The following is a 23,429-nucleotide window of genomic DNA, read 5'->3' as shown; positions in this document are numbered from 1 at the left end:
CATATTCACACACATACAATGCATACATACACAGCACAACACACCCCCTGCATGCATGTAAGTATTTACACCCTGTGCTCCCCTTTTATCCGGCTCAGTAGGCTGAACAGTGTAAATGGCCAGGGAGAAGCCATTGCCACTCTTCCTGCCTCCAGCTCTTGCAGCCCCCGGCTCAGCAGGCTGCACAGTGAATGGATAGGGAGCAGCCACTGCCACTCATCCTGCCTACGGCTCCCGCAGTCCCCGGATCAGCAGGCAACTGCACTAAGACCCTGCACCCCCCACCCCAATGGCGCTGGCTCCCCCTCACAGGACTCACCTCTCCCTCTGCTACATTCCTCCTGCCGTTCCTGCCACAGCCGGCATCTAGCCTCTGCTGCATCCGGCGGCTGTTCATCTCCTGCTCTTCCCCTTCAATGCTGAGAAGCCGCCGGGCACTCAGAAGCAGCAGCGGCAGGAGTTCGGCAGCCCAATAAAATAAAAACTTGGCATGTCAGGGGGGTTTCTGGGCAACAAGAAATCCCCCTGTGTGCACCACTGTGCTATGGACAACCAATCAGATTATAACTATTATCTTCTAAAAGGTGCTAAATAATTAAGTTGTAGATTCTGATTTGTTGCCCATAGCAACATCCCATCTAAAATTAAACTCCCATATTAATAAATAAACCCTTAGATATCTCTGGTTTAGTTCTCTGACTAGGTTATAGCCAGTGGCGGCTCCTGCCTTTAGACTTAAGGGGGGCTGCAATTTCCTGGGTACTGCTCGTTGCAAACAGTCATTAATTATTTGCAGGTTATTAGTTTGATTTGCTCTGTACTAGTGTTAATATGCATTTACTGTAAATAAATGATGCACTCATATGCACACAAACAGTTACAGAGCAAAATACACACTTTTAATAACTTTAATATTAATTAAAGTACACAAAATGATACTCATTATAAAGATCTACACCATGCATGTCCAAACTATGGCCCTCCAGCATGCCTTGCCATAGTTTTAGCATTCCCTAATAGCAAAGCTGTGGCAAGGCATGATGGGACTTGTAGTTTCACAACAGCTGGAGGGCCATAGTTTAGACATGCCTGATCTACAATCAAATATTATTACAATAAAATAAACTTTCATGCACCTCTCTGGTGCAATGCATACCTTCCGTCAGCTGCATCACACTGAGTGACTCACTGAGTCTGGGCATGCTCACTGCAGAGAATTGCTTCTGGGCTGCACAGACAGCAGCCCATAGAAGCACTGTAGCTCTGCGATTTGTACTAAATAGCTTCCTGTTGGAAGCTATTGCTGTCATCGCTCCATGTCCTGGCAGACCAAGGAATCTACTACATGCTGCCCACAGGGTTGGGCTGTTGCTGTGTCTGCCCTGCTGCTTCATGGAGCCTGGTGAGAGGAGGTTACCAGTGTGCCAGAGACACAGACAGCCAGAACCAGAGCTCCGGAGGTAGGAGAGGGTGCCCGTAGGGGGAAGCATCGGAGCTCTGGTGCTGTCTGTCTGTGTCTCTGGTGTTGTGAAGTTAACAGGAGGGGCTGCAGTCCTGCAGCCCTATAGCAGGAGCCGCCACTGGTTATAGCCAATAGATACTACGCTAGCATAAAGACTGTGATCGTGCAGATCCCAAAGTCTTGATGTAGCAAGGGCAGAGCCAAGTATAATACAGCCCTTACGGGCAGTGCTGCACTTCCTGGGGCTGGTGTCTTGTTCCCTCTGTGTGATGGTTATGTGCACAAAGGCTGGCACACGGCTCACTGCCACCTTGGTATGCCATAGTACTGCTTAACTCTTTGTTAGGTTCTACCTAGTCATAATTAACTGTGTTTGCTTCTAATGGAAAATGCTATCAAAATGGTTGATGCTATATAAATGTTTATAAAACTTATACAGTAACTGTAATTGGTTCAGTACATTAGCACACTAGTCTCCGCATCCATTTTATTTAATAGCCACCAGACGGTCGTCACATTTGTATGCTAGCTAACAAAAATACCTCAACTTTATTTCGTAACTACTTGATTCAGCTAAAAATAAAATATTTTGTAGCTAGGAGCCAGGTTTAATGGGCATAATGCATATGATCACTAATGGCTGTAATGGATGTAGGAAGTTCTGCTCAGAATGTATGGGAGCTATTGGGTATAATAGCTCTAGCTGTTGTGCACTAAGTAAGTTGCACATGCTGTGCGTATAGTTATACAGTGGGGAGGTATTAGGTTTCGGTAACAAACATGCTTGTGGTGCATTCATTTTGTTTTTAACCAAGGAAGTCTCTCTTTGAACCTGGTGCTACAGTATTTTACAGCAGATGGACATAGGGACAGATTCAGTACAGTAAAGGCAGTTGGATTCAATTTCCTTTGAACTTCCCCGGCAGTTTCCTGGGTGGGCTTCCATCCAGTTTGAGAATGGGGAACATCAAAAACATGTGATTTATCGCATGGAAATGGACTGCCAGGGAGTTCAAGGGAATTGGATGTGATATATCACAGGTGCTAAAAAGCAAAAGTGATGTGCACCTGTCGGCTGCGATTCCGATTTATCCTATGGGCAGAACGTCCGACCTCCAACTGTGACCCAACAGGACCATAAAATGACCATGTGATATTTTAATTTATCCTTGGACATATGGTCACCTGCCTAGCATCAATATTGGACCTATGTGTGTTGCTTATATGCTCTATCTCATCAGGGCCGGCACCACCACTAGGCACCTTTAGGTATTTGCTTGTGGAGGGCGCACTTTGAAGCAAGGCAGCAGTGGCTGCACCCCCCCCCCCCCTGGAGACAGGTGAGTGGTGCCCGCCCTCCCTGTGGAGATCGGGCCAGAGGCGGCTGCCATGGAGCGGGTTAGCAGTGGGGCAGCTGCACCCCCACCCCTGGTGGCCTTGCCCCCCCCCCACCGCATCAGGTCAGCGGCGGCCACATCCACCCCCACCCCCTTGGAGCAGGTTGGAGGCGGTCGCAAAATCCCCACCCCTCCCGTGGAGTTTCGACTTTATTAATAAAAAAAAAACCCACTATAACCTTGTAATTTTCGACCTGGTGTTCCTACAGTATCAATAATATTCACTTACAGCTATGGGGTGTGGCGTGGCATCTTAAATCATGAAAAGGGGACTTATGTTTCATCAAAAATGTTTAAGAATATTTTTTTAGATCCAAGGTCCTCTCCCAAAAGTAACCCAAGCAAGTACTCGGTTTGACTCAAAAGCCCAAAGTTCATCAGTCCTGACGGTTTCAAGCAGATACAGAATCCTTGAACAATAGAGGTCAAACTAATATTGAGTGTAAAACATGATTCTTAACTATTTATACAGACATTCTCAACATTCATCTGTTAGTATTAAAGTTATAATCCTTTGAACAGGCTGCACCCATTTATATTGTTATATAGAAACACTATACTACTAGCTATTTAAATATCCATATTTTCTATAACTTGTTAATATAATTGCTCAGTACACTGTAAATTATTATAAAAAATGTAATTAAGGTCATGGAACAGAGCTACCCTTTCATTTAAATCATTAAATCATGACTGATTAGAAACCTTTACTATTTTGTGTATAAAACATACAGTACAGTATAATAATAATCCCATAGTAACAATAGACAGACTCGTGTGTGTATGCAGTTTGGCAAAGAGGCTCTTTGCGACGAGATAATATTTTAAATGCCACAAAGTATATAAATTGTATAGACATTAACGTGAATGCTTTAGATAACAAATCCCCTAATAAACAATGTAGCCACCTAATAAAAATGTAGTAGTGTGTGAAATTAATTCCTAGGAAAGCATGCGGAAAATTAGAAATATGTCTAGAATCAGATTGTTTCCAGCTATGTTTGACATATTGTACAAGGGGAATTATTTCATATTTACATAGCGCGAGTTGCATTGTCATTTCTTTAAAATAGAAGCTTTTGGTGAATAAAATAAGCTTTACAGGCTTATTGGAAGTCAGCATTCACTGTGCTTGAATGTTGTGGAAATGGCATTAACTAAAATTTAATATGACCATGTGATGATATAATTTCTATATCTCATTTGTGTCACGTGAGTGTTGAACTTGCGTTAGCTTGTGAGTCAAACTTAGGAGCTGTACTGTAAAGGAAGATAGGATTCCTAATAAAATGAACTCACATCAATGGGATGACATCGGGGAGTGAGGTAGAGTCGAGGGCCCGAAGGCATGGCTATAAGTACCTGCATTCTGGGAAGATGAGTATGTGTTTGGGTGCAACAGTAAAGGGGGCCATACAGCTGAATGATATCTGGCCGATCCACACAATTTTGATGGGTCATGCGAGGGATCGTGTGCCCATCGTGGCTAATGTTGTTACGATGCGCCATCCCGCTGGTCAAGAGGTCGGCTCCCAGATTATACGTGCTGCACATATGATCCGTTGGCTTTCATTTTGATTGTAAGCAGATAGCTTGTGCTTTTAAAGCACATATGATCGCTCGTTTGGTCACTCTTACAACCTGTATTCGATCAGGTTGTATGCAGGTTGGTCTGATGTATGGCCAGCTTAAGAGACTATGCCAGTGAAATGTGAAAATCACTGGACCGGACTGGAGCTGGGTATCGGCTGGAGTTGCTGGAACCAACGGATGACTGGATTTGGCTGGAACCAAAGGAATGATGTCAGCTGAGGATACAGGCATGTGGTACTAGGAGTCTCCAGTGATAAACATCAATAGTATATTGTATATAAAGGAAAGAAGGAAAGCACTGGTGACTGATAGAAAAGGGTGGTACTTGGGTATAAGTGAAGCAGGTATTGTGCAGTTAAGGCTGGGGCAATGGATGATCTGATGGTGAATCAATGGTAACCGGAGGTGACTGGAAAACTTGGTATTGACAGCTGGAGAAGCTAAGAAGCTTTCAGGAAACACAGAGATCATCTGGAACCGATGGCATATCGATGTTGAATCACTGATCTTAATACAGAAAATCACAGGAGCAGATCCAAAGATACTACAAGGCTGTAGACACCATTGCACTGACTATTTGGTGGATTTCTCCCAGCATCCTTGTGGTAACAAGGTGTTGCTGATTGGCTTAGTCGAAGTGATGTCAGAGTAAAGTTTCCCAGATTGACTGCTAAACTTCATGCAACTTCACGCAAGATGGCCGCACCCATGTTTGGGAATTTGAGGGAAACTCGGTGTGCTGAAAGCGCGGCTGCAGCCTGTGAACTTACTAATGGAAATGAGTGCAGCGGGTACTGTTAGGGAGAGCAGAGTGCAGCAAAGAGGTATGTGCCAAAGTGACACGATGAGTGATACAAGATGACTGTGGAAGACACCGTAGCCCTTGTAGTCTGTTTACTATGCCATGAACCTTTAGTGCACTTCAGAGCAAGCCTAGAGAAACACCTAGAGGGTAAGAATGTGTTTCTCAGACACTGGATCATGACAATATGTACCTAATGTTTGCTGTACATCACATTGCAGTATGTCCTGATATGCTCCTTTATATTCCTGCTCCATTACCAAATGCATACCATACTATTCCTTTAAACTGGGAATTCATGAATTACTGAGATTCTGTGGCTGGCCTAGATTTCTTCTGGTTTTAAGCAGCCACAGAACTTGTGTAATCCAAGAGTGTCCTGTTCTGAAGGGATAGTATGGAATGCCTATAGTGATCTGACCTGCAGGCATCTAAACACAAACTCACCATTGGGCAGCTTGAGGCACCCAAGGGGATGCACAAGCAACCCATGACAGAGGCCAGGGAATCTCCATGCAATGACAGGGATCCCTGGCCTCTTTATTCCCCCTAAATGGAGGAATTTGTGTGTGTGTGTGTGGGTGGGTGGGTGGGTGGGTGGGGTGGCAGGATAAAATAAGCAATACAAAATCTTCATATACTGTAAAAAGTGTTCATTAGAAAACTTTGTATTTTTATCACAAAGGTACATTTGACATATAGGGGGTTATTCAGACCTGATCACATGGCTGCAAATTTGGGCAAAGCTTGGGCAATTATTAAATACTGTAACTCTGCATGTGTACGGATTGTAATGCGCATGCGCACTGCCCTCCCTGCAATAAAATAAAGAGTCTTTTCATCGCTGGGCATTTGCAAGTTGATTGACAGGAAGCCGGCGTTTGTGGGTGCCACCCGGACTTTTTCTGGGAGTGACAGGAAAAACTCAGGCGTGCCCAAGTGTTTTAGGGGAGGGTGTGTGAACTCAGCTCCTACCAATTTCTTTTTGTGCTTCAAACAGTATACTGTTGTAGTGTCAGGTATTGTACCTCTGCCTGTTTTCTTTTCAAAATTTCTAACCATAGCAAACCTATACAGAAAAGAAAAAAAATCTAAATCACACCATACCTCCACACTGTCTCAATTTTAGTGGAACAGTTTTATTATTTTGGAACTGTCCCACTTTCAAGCGGCTAGCAGTTTTACACAGATGGGGGCAGTTGGGAGACCTATGTCACTCACTTGCACTATTCACAGCAAACAGCGAGGGACTGAGGGCATGTAAGCAGCTCACAGATTGCTGGGCATACAGTATCCTATTTTTGCAAGCACACACAAGCCATGTGCAGGAGTCCCAATTCCATAACTCTAATGCTGTGTACACATGGTACAATTTGACATTAGATTTTGACTATATAGTCAAAATCGAATCAGGATCGCATATTCAGATGGAGCACCCTTCATGTTTGCAGGGGCTGGCGGTAGATTTGCCAGCCCCCGCCAGTGGACGCGCGTGTCCCCCTCCGGAGCTCCCCACCGCTTTACCGCCGGTCCCCACTGCCTGATCCCACCTACTACATAAATACATCTGCGTTAGCGCTGTTTTGCTGAGCACTGACGGTTACATACAGTATTCAAACTTGTTCCCAGTTGCATGAGCTGCAGGACATGGGTGTGTTTTTAGACTCATTCCTGTAACAACTTCTGACAACTAGCCCCGCCTTCCCCTACCAAATATTGCAAATTTAAAAAATAATTTTGCAAATCATGGCACATATCCAACCAGACCTGAATGAGGTTCTAGGTTTGCATTTGGAAAATTAAGCATAGTTCATTTTGCCTCCATGTTTTTCTTCCTTCCCACCTACACCAAACCACAGGATTATTGTGTCCATGTTCAATTTAATGGAATTCAGCCGAATACTGAAGCAAAACCAGTTTGTGTCATTAGAACATCGCACCTCTGTAAAATGGCCTGTTCTACTACGCAATTTCATTAGTGCAAAATTTCTCTCCTCTCCATATTATATTACCTTGGGTCCTTTCAAATGTGTCATTCTCTGCTGCTAATATACAAAAATCCCTTCAATTTCAAAGTCTTATTAAAATCTTATTTTGGGCTCGGAATTTCTGCAGCTGACCAGATTTGGAAATAGCTACGCTCCTGAGTGTTACATTTTGTTTCTACCATTCACCTTTTTTACTATTGCACATTACCTTAAAAATGGACATTTTGTAATTTTCTAACTTATGAGACGGGAACATTTTTTCCTCAACCTGTAGCTATTAATTTATAAGATTTTTATGTGCCCGTAGCAGTGGAAGTTTCATATAAAAAGAGCAAAAAAGAATTATATGCTTTTTTTCAAGTTAAAATATATCTACCAAAATGAGCTTTTATTTGTAATTTAATGACCTTACAAAAGTAATATTGGGGACCATGAGAGAATAAAATGTACCTTTATTCAAATTATGTTCCAGTGGCGAAAAGCCTTTCAGTGGAAAAACATTATTATGTCTGCTATGCGTGAAGTTTAAATAAAAAATATGTTCTTAAAACATTTAATTTGACCTGGAGCCATTATACAGCGCTGTTGTGTTCCAATCCTATTTCTATAGATTCCTGAATTATTTTTCAAAACTGCTAAAAGTATCTGTTCAACAAAATTTTTATTTGTTTGTATGCACTTAAAAATAGTTCCACTTCTCACATTTCCTCAGATCCAAATACAGTATGTGTCCAACTTCTTGTTGTGTTCAAACATTTCTAGACCCTGACCTGAATCAGAGACCAGTCAAGTTCATCTAAGTCACAGGTTCTCAAAGTCGGTCCTCAGGACCCCACTCAGTGCATGTTTTCCAGGTCTCCACACAGAATCAAGTGAAATAATTAGCTCCACCTGTGGATCTTTTAAATGTGTCAGTCAGTAATGAGTGCACCTGCCAGGTGACATGTAAAACGTGAACTGAGGACCGAGTTTGAGAACCAATGATCTAAGTCATCCGGAGGCATGTTTCGTGCCCCACCCCAAATATAGTGTGTTTGTCAAAATTCACCTGTGCATATCATCATAGCATACATCCCAACATGACCCATGCCAGGAGGAACACAATGCTCTGCTCCTGGACTTCCCTCTCAATGTATAATTATCTTTACCTGTGTTGAACAGGTTACGTGATCAGAAAGGCGTTTTACCACAGGAGATGGCAATCATACATTGTGAGGGAAGTGCAGGAGCAGAGCATTGGATACCTCCCAACATGACTCTGTCGCATTGCAAAAAATGCAGTGTCTGTTTAAGGCACAATGGGGGGCAGCAACGTAGCATTATCAGGGGCAACAATAATGCCACCGAGCTGCCCCCATTGTGCCTTAGACTACCACTTCATGACATCACACACAACCTCTGAAACCCAAAAATATGGCAGCCCCAGAACTGGATTCACAGCTATACTGTGCAGCCAGGATGCTTCCCTTAATGTGCTTTCACAAAATAGCTATGCAGTAGTGAGGGTTGGATATAGTGCAGGATACAGTGCAGGTTAGATAAAGTATGGGTCGGATACAGTGCAGGCTGGACACAATGCAGGACGGATATAGGCCCTTATTCAGATATGATCGCAGTACAAATTTGTTCTCAAAATAGGAAAAACCACTGCAGGCGGAGCAGAGTAAATACTGGATACATTATTTTTACACTGCAATTTAGATTTCAGTTTCAACACACCCCACCCAAATTTAACTCTATCTGCACATGTTACATCTGCCCCACCTGCAGTGCACATGGTTTTGACCATTTGAGAACAAATTTGTACTGCGATTAGATCTGAATAAGGGCCATAGTGAATGTTGGATTTACCAATAGTACACTTACTGTGACAAGGGGTGTTGGTAGTGCAGGGGTGCTGGTGGTGTCCTCAGTATGAGGGACGTTGGCAGTGTACTGATTGCAGGCAGTGTTGGGAGCACATGAATGCTAGCTGTATCCTCAGTTCGAGGGTGCTGGCAGTTTGAAGGTGATAAATGTCAGAAGTGCAAGGTTGGTGATTGTGTCGGCAGTGTGATGGTGCTGGTTGTGTATCTGAAGTGCAGTGTTTCCTTCAGTATCCAAAGCATGTAGATGCCGGCTGTGTCCTTAGCAGGGTGAGCAGCGCCGGTTGCCGCTGGGGTGGGCAATACAGGCGGCATAGTGCTCAGTGTGAGGAAGGAGGGTGGTTCCACTTACCTTTTGCACATTGTTCCATTAAAGTCAGTGGGGAACCGCTGATTGATTGAGAACCATTATAGACTGCTCTATCAGCCAATCAGTGACTGCCCATTGATTTTAATGGGACGTCTGAAAGAGGCGCCACTCTAAGTTCCCTGCCTGACCGCTGATGCCTATTTATCCTTCCTATTCTGATGCTCCTGGTCTTCAGCAGCATTTCAGGTACTTGTTTCCTAGCACGGCACCCAGTACGCATTTAATGTACTGGGTTATTCACCGTAGTGAAATTGCATCGCATTGCATTGTATGCCGCATTATTGTAGCATGCGATGCAATTGTCCATATAAAGTGCACAGGAGTGTTTATACAATGAAATATCGAATCCAATCTCAGTGCACCAAATGTGATGCGATGCGATTCGATATTTCATTGTACAAGCACCCATGATACAAGATGTGATGGGTGCTTACAATTAGATGTGATGGTATGACATGTGATGTGTGCATAGTATGAGATGTGATAGGTGCTTACAATTGCTTACAACCTGCACCTATGCCATTGTTTATCGTTAACCCCAGTATCAATGCCACCCCAAAGCGTGGCAAGCGTCGGCGGAACGCGTCCCCCGACCTTTTCATACCCCCACTATCCACGCCGGCGTGGAGTTGAATTTATATAGTGTGGCGAGCACAGCGAGCCACCGAGCCTGAAGCGTGGTGAGCGGACGCGTAATACATGTAAAGTAATCCGCAGCCCCTCGCGGGGCTCGCTGCACTCGCCATGCTTCGGGCTCGGTGGCTCACCACACTGTATAAAATCAACTCCATGCCCACGTGGATAGTGGGGGTATGAAAAGGTCAGAGGACGCGTTCCACCACCCCTCGCGGGGCTCGCTGCACTCGCCACGCTTCGAGGTGGCGTGGATAGTGCTGGTGTTTTAGGAACACATTCAGACATGCACATCCATACAGCTGACACAGTAATGACATGTGTTAACTATTAACTAATTTACTGAAATCGCATCACATCTTCAGTACACTTGCGTACGTAATAAATCTGGGCGCCGTGCTAGGAAACAAGTACCGCATTTCAGTATTTTAATGTTCTTTTGTCAAGCAAGTAAATACTGCTAGTGCATGCATGATAATGTACCAGATTATTAACAACAATGATCTGTGTTAGAACATATAGTACATCACACTGCAGTATAATAGTCCATGGGCCAGATGCACTAAGTTTCAACAGCCAGCCGATCAGTTCCTACCTGCAATGTCACAGACTGTGTTTGAAAAATGGCAGGCAGGAGCTGATTGGTTGTTTATCACTCATGTTAACACTTTTGAAGCTTAGTGCATCTGGCCCCATATCAGTAGTTCATATTGTACCATGTAGCTGCCCCTAATATTCCTTGTACATAGCGCGCTCACTGTAATTGGCCAGTAAATGACACTGAACGTGTGAATAGTCATATTTTATATGATTTACTGTTTCATACAAACAATATGTTACAGGCAATGAAAACAAGTCATGTAGACTGAGGTTAAATTACCTTGTGGTTTATGTAATGTTTACAACCATTGAAACCTTAAACTGCTTTGCTCTTTTCTCATCTTAACCCCTGCAGGCTAACTGTAATGAACTTCATACCTTTGCTGAGAAACACTGGTTAATTATTTAAGATTTGGAATATCAAAAAATTACCAATTATGCCCCCTGTTGCTTAATGGTCTCCTATTATGCTCAATATAAGCCAAATTAGCTTGAAGCGATTAAATAAATTCACAGTTCACCCATAACATAACATTATTGTAATGATGAGCTGTTAGCTCTACCAGATGCAACCTAATAAAACACTTTAGTCTACAGCCGTCTGTATTCTCCAGAAGCTTCATATTTTACACCTGAAAATACCTCCTCTATTTTTTCCCCATAATATTTTACATCTGCTGGGAGACCGATAGAATGTGCAATGTTCTTGACCTGTGTTTGTCTTTGAAAATGGTGTTTTGTGGCAAATCAAGAAGCCGTTAACCCAAGTCACTGATACACATACTAGGCGTGATGCATACCTCTCAAAGGAGTTAATGATGCTCATTACCATAGTAAGAGGCATTATATGTAATCATATGCAAATGGATACTGAGGTAATCATGCCATTTTATCATCGTGCCTTGCGCATTATGCGCTGAGCTGCCTTGAGCTTCATTTTGCCAATGTGGGTCCATTATTTAAATTACAGAGAAGAGGAAGTCTGGGAGTTGCTTTTTAGCAGTGAATAGGAAGGATACGCGGAATCAGGCATTGCTGTTGATTTGTATATTTGCAGCTACAGTAATTGAACAAACTAAAGTTGACTTGCTGAAGAGACAAAGGCTGAAGAGAAACTTTCTTATAGTAAATGTGTTGGCTGCACACTCAGGTGTTTGTTTACTAAGATGGGAGTTCTATGGCATCACCAGGGAATCCCTCTGTTTGGGGGACTAGGTGCATGTGTAGTCACACTTGTGGCGAATCTCACGCAGGGCATGCAAATGGATGTAACACAGCAACATCCATTCACAGGTCAGAGGAAACCCCCACATCATTTGCTGGTCGCCGTCCATTGAAAGATGTGGATGGTGCATGCATGTGTAAGGTTGCTCTGAGCATCCTTAGATATGAATGCACGCCGGGAAGGAAATGGGTGGGCAGCTGACATCCAGTGATGTCATCCGCATGCCCCCCGCACCCAGGTCACGGTTAACATAAAAATACCCAGCATTGTCATTGGAATGCCCATGAAATGCTGGGCGTTCCCATATGCTAATAGGTCCGCCCCACACCCATCTCCGCCCCACACACACTGTCCTGTTCATCGTGGGTGCATGCACCATGCGTATGCGCAGAAATGCGCATGCATAGTAAGACAACATCAGTCCCTGTTCATATGTAGCACTGCTGCAAATGGACCAGAATAAGTTCTTTAGTGTATTGAATGGTCAAATCAGGCCAAATGCAAATTAGCCATTACTGGCTTTCTTAATAACTCAGAGCTTAAATTCCGTCCTAAATCAGAAATTCTTCAATCATACTGTCTCTGCGCTTGGCGATTTTATAACAGAGAAAGTTAATATTAGATTTCAATAATACATCTCCTCTTTATGAACATATAAATATGAGTGCTATAACATTGCCTTTTAAAGTTATATTTCCTTATTATCTCCTTTTGAATTCCACATAGCTTAAAGGTTTCCGGTCAATTGATGTTATACAATTACACTAGGAATGTACTAGTTCAGTGTTGTCGTTAGCGGTATTTGTAGAATTTATATGTCATTTAAAGGAGTTATATGCAAAGTATGTATAACACCAGTCCACCTTAATTTTATAAATGTATTTATTTTGCTCAGAATATATTTACTGAATCTGTTCTCAATAAACCCATTACACATTTTAACCTTTGGAATTCAGAAGTTTTTTAACATGTAATGTTGCCATATTGCAGACAGTGGAGCAGATGTGTTTAGCCTGGTAAAGAGATAAAGCGATGATAAAGTGGCAGGTGATAATGCACCAGCCAATCAGCTGTGTTTTAAAAATGACAGTTGAGCTGGACATACATTACTGCGATTTCTCGCAGCAGTGTAAGCCCAGCGGATCACCCGCAGGCTGCCCGGGACCTTCCCATGTGACAGGGTCAAATGTGATCCATCACAAGTTGTCCTTTAAATTGTGACGGATCACAAGCAACCCATGTTCCCTGATTGGCACTCCGCCGGGAGTCAGGTGTGAGGTCAGACCTGCATGCCGGACCGACCTCCGACTCAGGTCTGATGTGCACGAGACTGGGCATAGGACCTGTGGAACATCACACTGACCCGATTTGGAACGGTTGGAATCGGGCCAAATCGAGTTAGTGTATGGGGGCCATTACTGTAGGAGTTGATTGGCTGGTGTGTTATCACCTTCCACTTTATACCAGGTTTTTCCATGACTATGGTGATGTTTGAGTACGTACAGTACATTTTGATTTCCGAAGCCAGCCTGCATAGATACAAGTCAAGAACAAATCTAGAAGTCAGATCTAGTAGTGACAGTAGGGGGTGATTGTAATGGATGATATCCAAAGCAGCTCTGCAGATAAACAGATTTGCATGGATGACACTTAAACTGGCTATACATTAGAATGACCTGCATATGATGCAGATCGTATGATCGATCATATGTGCTACAAAACACATACAATCTGCTTACAACAGCAAGCCATCCCAACTGATAATATGTGTGCAGCACGTATGATCAGTTGCGTGACCTCTTGACTAATGTACTTCACGATGTGCACATGATAAGCATACAATCAATTGCACGATCCTTCATAATCGGGCATTCGGGCCTGATATCATTCTAATGTATGGACTTCATTACCATAGTGACACTACTGGTCAGATCTATCTGTGTTGACAATAGAGGAGATTTACTGGAGTGGCATGTGGCTCCTCAAGGTGTACCATATGGATACGCTTTTTTCAGATGTGTTCTCACACACTGCCTGTCTAATGATAGATCGTCATTTTGTACTTCTTGCTCATTTCAATTTATATTATCAAAGGAAATATGTCTCTCTTAATATTGTCCAAATGAGGTGCCTCACATTATACTGTAGCACAGAAATAAGAGTTGCTATCTAACAGCACTGCAATACAAACGGTATAGGTCAAGAAAAAGTACGAAAAGCAAATAAGGGCAGTGGGATAAAATAAGGAGCTTTTGGGTTCTTGGTAATATTTTGGGATGTATTAACATCTGTTCTGGTGTTGCGTTACTAGCGGTACTTTGTTCTGGATTAACCTCAAGGAATGGGTTGCATAGTGATACACGACTGAACTGATTATTCACATGAACACAGTAGATCAACTTTCTCTTTGTATCTATAAAAAGGAGAACACATCTAAAAGCTATTAAAACCATATGACACCACAAAACACTCCAGAGGGATATATTTACTAAAAGTCCATTTTGGTTGATTTTTTATTTATTTGTATCGATTTCAAATCGAATAAAATCGGCCTTAAGGAAATACACTTTGCTGCCAGGTCTCACATATTGCCAACACTAGATTTGCCTTATAGATTTATAGGTCATTGGACAAAAGATACTCTACCTATACTTATGCATTTTAATCATTTGGCACATTTTTATACAGTTTAAATACAGATACCAGGTATAGATGGGTGTGGTATAGGGTACCGACAGTCTGGATCCCAACAGTCATTAGCCCGATGTCAGGATCCCGACTGCCTGAACTCAGACAGTATGGTGAGTGCAACAATGCCCCTTGCGGGCTCGCTGCGACTGCCATGCTGCGGGCACGGTCCTATTCTATTCTCCCTCTATGGGGGTCGTGGACCCCCACAAGGGAGAATAGCGGGTGGCCGTTGGGCACCCATCTGTCAGAGTTTTGACAGTCGGGATCCCGACGTCGGATAAATGACTGTCGGGACCGCGTCCGGCACCCGTACAGATATACCACATATACTACACTATGGGTTATTCCGATTGAATCGGTTCCCCGCACGTTCGCAAGTGGTAATGCTCATGAGTCCACAGCGCTCGCACACAGAAGTCAGGGTAGGGGGCATGGGGCGGCAGGCCGGGGGATTCACCCATGGGAGCGCACAGCATTTCATGGGTGTTCCCATGGAAATTCCCTGATAACGCAGGTGCGGGGGGTGGGCAGCTTGACATTAGCGGATGTCAGCTTCCCGCACAAAGCACCCGTAGATCAGAGACGAGACACCACAGAGGTGTCTCAGATCTGCAAGTGCTGGAGAAACCATTCGATGATCATCGACCATCGAATATTTCTCCCCCATTGGCAGTCGTGCGGGGGATCGCGGGTGCGAGGACGGGGGGGGGGGGGGGGGGTGGCTGCAGGTGGCATTTAGTCCACATGCAACTTCCATAAAATGTACTTTATTTTAATCACATAAAGTGAACAACTAATTGGAACTGTAACGAGTATACAAAACTGAAGTCAATCGAGAGTTTTAAAGAGTATTGGATACACCACTGGGAGATAGAAACATCTCTCTATACACTGCAACAGATATAATAAACTGATCTTTGCTCCATGAAAAAAATATGTATGATAGCAGGTGAAACACTGTAACCTTGAAGGTCATAAAAAAAAAAAAAAGCAAAAACATAATTTAATGAGTATCTTTTGGAGTACGAGCTGTATTGTTCTTGACTCTGTACTGAGGATAAATTAGTGCGCAGTTTCTGCAGGTCTCTGATCCACATTCTACTCTTGGGAGCAACAGGTGCAGAAAACAGCTTTGATATACGAGCTTTGAGAGAACCAAGGAGTTGTTAATACTTTCTGCAGGCAATCATATATAATTCAGGCAGCCTGTGCCAGACATCATGAGTGTTGTTGTTTTTTTGCAATCCAACATTTCAGATTGAAGAGATAAATATACACAGTGTGAACAATGGCTTGAAATCAGGTGGCCTAATTGTAGGAGATAGGCAGTTTATTAATTCATGAATGCTCACCTGGGGTTTTATCTCTCGAGGGCCAAGGGATTCATTTAGTCTACTGTACGCCAGTAAATGCTGCTAACATTTGCATTACTGCTGTTTATCTCTCCCCAAGTGTTATCTTCCACTAGTTTAATATCTAACAGTTTTGATGTGAATAGTTTATCGCTCCCTGTTCGCTGGCTTCTATTATTTTAAGTGTTTAACAGTGCAGAAACTAATTAAATGATACATACAGTTTTTCTGTGCAGTTCATGTACATACCCTCTATTTATACTGCTTGCACTCTGCACAGACAGTGCCAGCTGTTATATTCATAAATACTATATACAGCAATAAGAAAATAACGAGGGGACATTGTATTTGCAATAATATATGCTAAGAGTATTATAATTGATGGATAAACTGAATTTGAACTATTATTGTGATTTTAAACAAATGTACCAAGGAGCAATGCCCCTCCCACCTGATGCTCCAATCACTTCATGGCCCCAGGGAGACCCCGGTACTAGAGGGTGTGGCCAAGTTTGTCAAACAGTATCATTTTCCTTTCAAATTCATACACAGAAAAAGTGTTATACATATTTTCTGAAATGGACAAAGAATAATAATTGACTATGTAAAGTGTGTACTCAATACAATCGGAGTTTTCAAGGAGCTTCTTTGAAGTGCTGAGTACTTGTTTGTAGGATCCGGACACAGGTACTGGTCTTCTTTTGGAACCTGCTAAAAAAAAAAATCAACTAATTCTCTGTGTGTACTGTATGTATCAAGAATGATTTTTTGGGGTCTGTCAGTGATGCATTTTTTTCCACGTACCGGTTTCCTAGATTATCATATCATGGTTCTTACTGAGCAGGCTCAGGCTTGACATTCCAATTAATAAAAGAACATCTATTGAGTGATTTTTTTTTTTTATCAGTCATAAGGCAAACAAATTCATCTAACTAACTGTTCAATATTTATGATAAATACAGTCCCCATAACTAATTTAAATGGTGGTCTCCACATACCATAGTACCTTAGTTTCTGTGCAAATGTCAAACATTCTTTTTTGCTTTTCTTAGTGTTATATAATTTTAGCCTCTTTAGCCTTCGACATTTATATCAAGCCCATAGAATGCAACATAGCCACATGGACACTTATGTCATGCATATATTTATTTGTGTGTGAAATTGTTTGTGTTTTTGTGGCATGTAAAGAAGAGCAGAATGGGCTCTGCGGGAGAACATATATCACTCGGCACCACCAAATTTTGTTACCCAGTGTGTGTTGTGTTATAGTTGTGATAAGTTGTATAAGGAGGGTCGGACTGGGACATGAAGAGCCCACCGGGGAGTACAATGATAGGAGCCCTTGTTTAGGGGTGCATGGCCTGGGCCCCATAATACATATTTATAGTAAATACTGCTAGTGCATGCATGATCTTTTACCAGATTAATATGGGAAATGCACTGCCAAGAGGAAGAGGGACAATAGGCAATGGGTTTTCCCTGTAACACAGTGGGCCAGTCCAACCTTATGCATAAGTACAAATGCTAGTATAAAATTACTTTAGGGATATCCTTTTATTGTTTAACCTATTTTACAGCTATGGTATGCAAGCAGATATTCAATTTGATATGGTAGCCTTTGTGGTGGTGCTTTAGTTTGTACCTTATTGTATCAGCTAAGCACAATTCATGGTTTAATGTAAAACAAGCAGTCCCAAAGTCTTCTCAATCTCATGGCTTACATTATGAAGGAGGCTGAACTAAGCTGTAGTTTAGGTGAGAAATTGAGCAGTATAAGTTAATGAAGCACAGTGGTTTTTGAGCCTAATCCGGACTTGAATGCTAATTAGAGAATTCACAAATCAATTGATTATCGAATGACCCCTAAACGGAGCACGCATAAGGGGAATTAGTGACAGAAAATACCTATGGGTAATTGCAATACTCTCGCTGTTTCACTGACAGGGGGGGAAACCTAACACTTTCTGGGTGTGTCTGAAAAAAAAAGCAGGCGGGCCCGTGGCATCCACAATGACTACTTTCACTCTGTCTCAGTTGCAGATTAGTGTGAAGCCTCAGACTTACTTGCATATGCACAGATAGTAAATTCCTTTTGGTGGTCCATGAATTGTGTATGGATTTGCGAGTGGATGCCGATATGCATGCCAATTTTTAAAAGGGTGCTTAATCTTTCTGTCTGGGCGGCAGCTTACTCATCACCGTCCACTGTGAATTCTCACATTAGCGGTCAGGTCTGAATCAGGCCCCCTGAGTGGAAATACTTTTATATACCCTTATACAACCTATTATAGGACACTCCGGGAATGGGGGTTGCAATTTGTAATGCAATTGGTAGATAATTCATTGCATTTATTCAAAGGAGAAGGCTGGAAATAAGTCTTTTGATGTTAGCATTTAATCCAACATTTTTTGTAAATACCGTTCGCTTTGCTCTGGATAAACCTTGAGTGTCTACATGAATTGTGTGTGACAGCTAGATGTAAATGCTGTACCAACTGGCAAGGCAATTAGAAATGCTTCCACTTGTATCTCCCTGCAAAGCAGATGCTAAACCCTCTTGGAAAGTGCTTAGAAAGAGTCTACAGTATTTCAGCAATGGTGTTGTATGCAAAAATGTAATCTTCTTGAAAGGGGATATCATAACCATAACCCTGATATTCCCCTCGCTCATGTCATGCAACACATACACACACACACACACACACACACACACACGTGTCAGCACATACAATTGTTCAGGATTGCAACCACATAACCTCTCTTTTTTATGACCTGTATCATCTTTTGGGTTACCAATTGCTCATTGTAATTATAGGAACAGGGGCACGGCCACGCTCCCTTTTCCATGGCTATACCCCCTTTCTGTTTTTTTTTTGTTGTTGTTCCAGTTTTTGCTCTTCAGATTATGGCTGTTATGCAACTTAATGTTTGTTGAGACCTTCAGTTAGGCTTGTTTTGATCTGATTGTAATATAATATCCAGTAATCCACCAATAGGAAATCTGCATGTGGCTCTTAAAAGGAGGATTTTCTGTCATTTAATCTGCATGTTCAAAAATCAACCACTGGGTGAAGCCACAGAGGTTATCAAGGCTCTGTTGCACTACAATACTAGGCTCCATGATTCTTCTATAATTCTCTGGCCTGGATTTGTTGAAAGATCTTATATGCAGTGGCGTAACTATGGTGTGGCAGCCCCAGCTGTGGCTTGGGTGGAGCCAGCGGTCTCGGGGCGCACTGAAAAATACCTGCTGTCCTGTACTAATACACAGTTTGCTGTCACTCAGTAGTAGTGGGCGGTGGTGGCTGTGTACTGTAGCTGCGTACTGTAGGTGACAGCCTACCCTCCCTCTCCAGTCTCCTCACCTCCTCTGTGCCTGGGGGGTGGCCGGTGTTACCCGCACACACTTCCGCTAGTATCGCCTGGTAATGGAAGGCTACAGTATGTCAGCGGACGGGATGTCCTCCCTGTTATGCCTGATGGGCGCACATCACTCTTGGAGAGCTGCAGCAGTACACATGGCGGTGCACAGTGGCCCAGGTAACCAGTCTGCACCATTGTCATGTTTTACTGAAGAAGGGGGGAGGAGGAACGGTGGGGGCACAATTTTTTTGGTAGGGGGATCTAAATTTATAGCTATGTCACTGCTTATATGCTTTGGTTAAGGTGCAGCAGTGGGAATGTTTTCACAGGGAGAAGCATTTATCCTTTGCACTGAATGTTAGCTATGCCTTTATGTAGGTACAGATACAGCACAGGAGAGGAAATCTACCTTTATTACTGCTAGGGAAAACATCTTTACATACAGTATATGCCCATTCCCTTTTCTCTCTGTAAAGAGAGGATGTACAGGCTGGAAGTCCTCCTTCACACACGTAGCATTGTATTTTTTAAAAATGCTTTTGGGGTGCCGCTATGTGTACTATATAATTCCAAGGGTACAGCCATGTGTGCCGTATGATTCCAGTGGTGCAGCCATGTGTGTTGTATCAGTCCAGGTGTATTGCTAAGTATGCAGCATCAGTTTCTAAGTGTGCCCAGATTTTGTTCCACCCAATTGTATCTCAACCTTTTGTGCTAAAAACAAATTGGGAGGTGTTCAGTGTAGACTGGAAATGAGTGGAAATTAATGTTATTGAGGTTACTACTGTTTGAGTCTCCCTTATCCAAAATGCTCGGGACCAGGAGAATTTTGGATAATGGATTATTCCGTATTTCAGAATATTTTCATATTTCAATGATGTATCTTGAGGTATCTTGAATTTATGCTGTACAAACACATGAAATACACACAAATATATTTTATTTGTGCATGAAACAAGGTTTCAAAACAAGAAACAAAGTTTGTACTATCTCAGAAACTGAATTTGAATGCCAAGCAATCATTTTCTTGCACATATATTATGCATTACATATCATGTCCAGGTCCGTCTTTTCGTATGGGCTTAATGGGCACTTGCCCAGGGGCCCCAGGTGTATAAGGGCCCTTTTCTGATAGCTGAGGATCCCCTTTTTCTAGGGATACCAGAATATCCAACTTCAAAGCAGCAGTCCACATTAACTTCTGCTAATTACTCATTTACTTCCCAGTCATATTTCTCAGGTTCTCTCTGACTTGGTTTTTCTGAGAGTATAGTCCAAAAGCTGGGACTCTCCCCTTTCTGTCAACACTAGCGGCTTGTCTCTATCTTTTTCAGAACCAGAGATATTAGGCTTCCAGCAGCCGGTCCCTGCTCCAGCTCCAAACGTCTGGTGTACAGTTTTATATTTTTGTCAATGGATTGCTCTGGCTCCTGATCCCCAAGTTCCCAGCACCTCCTGAACGATGGGACTCTAGGTTTTTATACTATTGAAGGCTAAGAAATCTATTTACAGATAATTGCCGATATCTGCAGTCAAACAAGCTGCCCTTCCACCGGAAAATGGCGAATATTAAGCCCACTCCATTATCCAACCCTCCCCTGTGTATAAAACTATACCCTATCACTACCTCCCTGGAAGTCATTTACAAGGGACCCGTCATTCAGCTCAGTGCCCTCTTCCACACGTTAGTGTTCACCCTCCCACCACCTGTGCAGTAAAGGAGTAATTAGCAGAAGTTACTGCTCCAGGTCCTACATGTTGAATGGAAGCTAGAGCAACCCCTGCCACCCGTGGGACATCAAAGCTGCTGCTAATAGCACCCCCCACCCCTAGGAGGGGAGAATGGGTAAGGGCCCCAGTGCATTGCTTTACCCAGGGGCCCACACTGCTGTTAAGACGGCCCTGATGGTGCCCCCCTGTCATTTTCTCCTGGATCCGCCCCTGTATGAACATATACATATATATACACACATACATACAGTACAGTGGCACCCACAAGGTTGTGTAGGGAGGGGCCCCGCTGGACTGCTTTGCCCGGGGGCCCATAATGCTGTTAAGATGGCCCTGATCATGTCCTCAGTAGTGCTGTTACAGATGTCCCCAGTTAGTTTCTAGCCAAAAAACATTTTTTTCACTTTCTGGAATGTATGTTTTTCGGAATAATTTGGATAACGGATATTTGGATAAGGGATACTCAATCTGTAATACAGTAGGAACAAAAAAAAATATATAGGTGTTTTTAGCTGTTTTTATGAGTAAATAAAAAATAAATACACATCCAAAACCAAACCCCGAAAGGATGGTTTTGGCAAAACCAATCCAGATGCAAAGCACGAAGGGAGATCCAGATCCAAATCCAAAACACGAAACTCAAAAAGTGTCTACAGTTTAATCCTTCCATTTCTTTATATTCTCAACTACATTCTTGAAATATTTCTATATTTGCCAATTTCTCTTTATTTCATCAGCAACTCTAGAGAAGCCATTGGTCATAGCAGTGTAATCTTGCTTCTGGCTGTACTTAAGACAATTTGATGGAAAATTTACTAACATCTCCACAAACGATCGATGCCGGGTATAAATTCATACAACTGACATTGATTGTATTTTTTTAGGTATTCTTATTTAATGGCTGTAAATATGGCCACTATATACAAATATGAGTTTGAAAAAAACAAAAACGGTGTGGGCGTTCCCCCTCCCCCCCCCCCCGCCAAAACCACCCATGACTCAAAGAGACGGTCCTGATTCTAGAAATTCAGGGAGCAATTGAAGTATGTGATCCCCAGAATTTGTACAACCGGTACCAGGCTCAAGGGTTGGTCCTGGTTCCCAAAAGTAGGGGAACAAAAGTAGGCGTCACCCGTATTTTGTGAACCAGCACTGGACCCAACCAGCCAGTAGGTTAATGCCACAGCTGGGGGAAACTTTTTAGACAAGTTCCCCTGGCCGAAGCATTATACCCCTTCACCGGTCAGCCTGGGCAGGGACCCTGGGGGAGTGGGGACCCCTCTAATAAAGGGGTCCCCCCTCGAGGATTAACTCTGCCCGTGCTGAAGCCCAGGGCTGTCCCAGTGCCCCAATGCAGTGGGCACCGAGCTTGATAGATTTGTGTAAAAATAAGAACAATTAACTATTGGGTTCTGCTGTGGAACTGAGTCCCAGCAAGCCTGGACCACAAACTGGGACTTTGAGAACCACAAGTCGCAGCCTGCGGCCCATTAATGGGCATGCTGGGACTCTTAGTTCCACAGCAGAACCAATAGCCACATAAAAACACAGACATACCAGAACAATAAAACTATTACAATAAAAAAATATCTCTTCACTTTGGTTACCATACAGTGTTTTATTAATGTTATTTTATACTCTGGTTATCTTTGTGGCTTGGTATTGTAACAGCTGACCCAGATATTCATATTTTGGGGAACAACAGGTCAGGTGTCTTTTTCTTAGTGAGTCTCATTAATAAGTAAAATAAAATAAAAAATGGAGCCACTAAATAGTTTATCTCATTACCTTTCTATACATAGTGCTGGCTCGTCATCTGCAGTCTGTTGCAGATTCATTTAAATGCAAGTGTAGAAGATATTAATGGTTTCATGGAATTCAGTTAAATTAATGTGCACACATTCTAATACCAGTTGTTTATCTTGAAGATTGATTGTGGCCTATTCATTTGCATAACATTTACACCTTTCACAGGGTTTGCAAGTTGGAACAAAGGAACTAGAGGAAATGGGAGCAAAATTCTGTCTTGGACTCCTAATTCTTCAATCGAAATCCCTTTACAACACTAATCTGCTTCCCCAGATGGAGGCACTGATAGAGGCAGAAAGAGAAAATACTGACAAACCAAGAACAAGGTAAGACTTACTTAACCACTATGGTTTTTTAAAAAAATATATAAAATATGGTTTAAAATGGTGTTTTTCTAATACAATATGCATACAGTAGTTATTGTTCGACTCCGGAAGGCACAAAATGACTTGTGTATATATTGTATTGTATATAGCATTCATCCTGTAGTGAATGTTTCTTTACAGCACAGATGTTAAATTGCTGGAAATGATTGCTGTCATTTATTG

The 23,429-nt window shown here is 42.6% G+C and overlaps 1 protein-coding gene across 1 annotated transcript in view; it reads left to right on the top strand.

The window, feature by feature from the left end:
- The window catches only part of AGBL1 (AGBL carboxypeptidase 1), a 535,096-nt gene that overhangs the window by 293,257 nt on the left and 218,410 nt on the right, over positions 1-23,429 (top strand). The window contains exon 21 of the mRNA XM_083184211.1: positions 23,047-23,207. Within this exon, the coding sequence (XP_083040337.1) occupies positions 23,047-23,207 (161 nt within the window). The remainder of the gene's footprint in view (positions 1-23,046; positions 23,208-23,429) is intronic.

The sequence above is a fragment of the Crinia signifera genome, chromosome 4 (genome assembly GCF_055691185.1).
Source record: "Crinia signifera chromosome 4, ASM5569118v1, whole genome shotgun sequence".
Classification (NCBI taxonomy): domain Eukaryota; kingdom Metazoa; phylum Chordata; class Amphibia; order Anura; family Myobatrachidae; genus Crinia; species Crinia signifera.
This window is presented reverse-complemented; position numbering and strand designations above follow the sequence as displayed.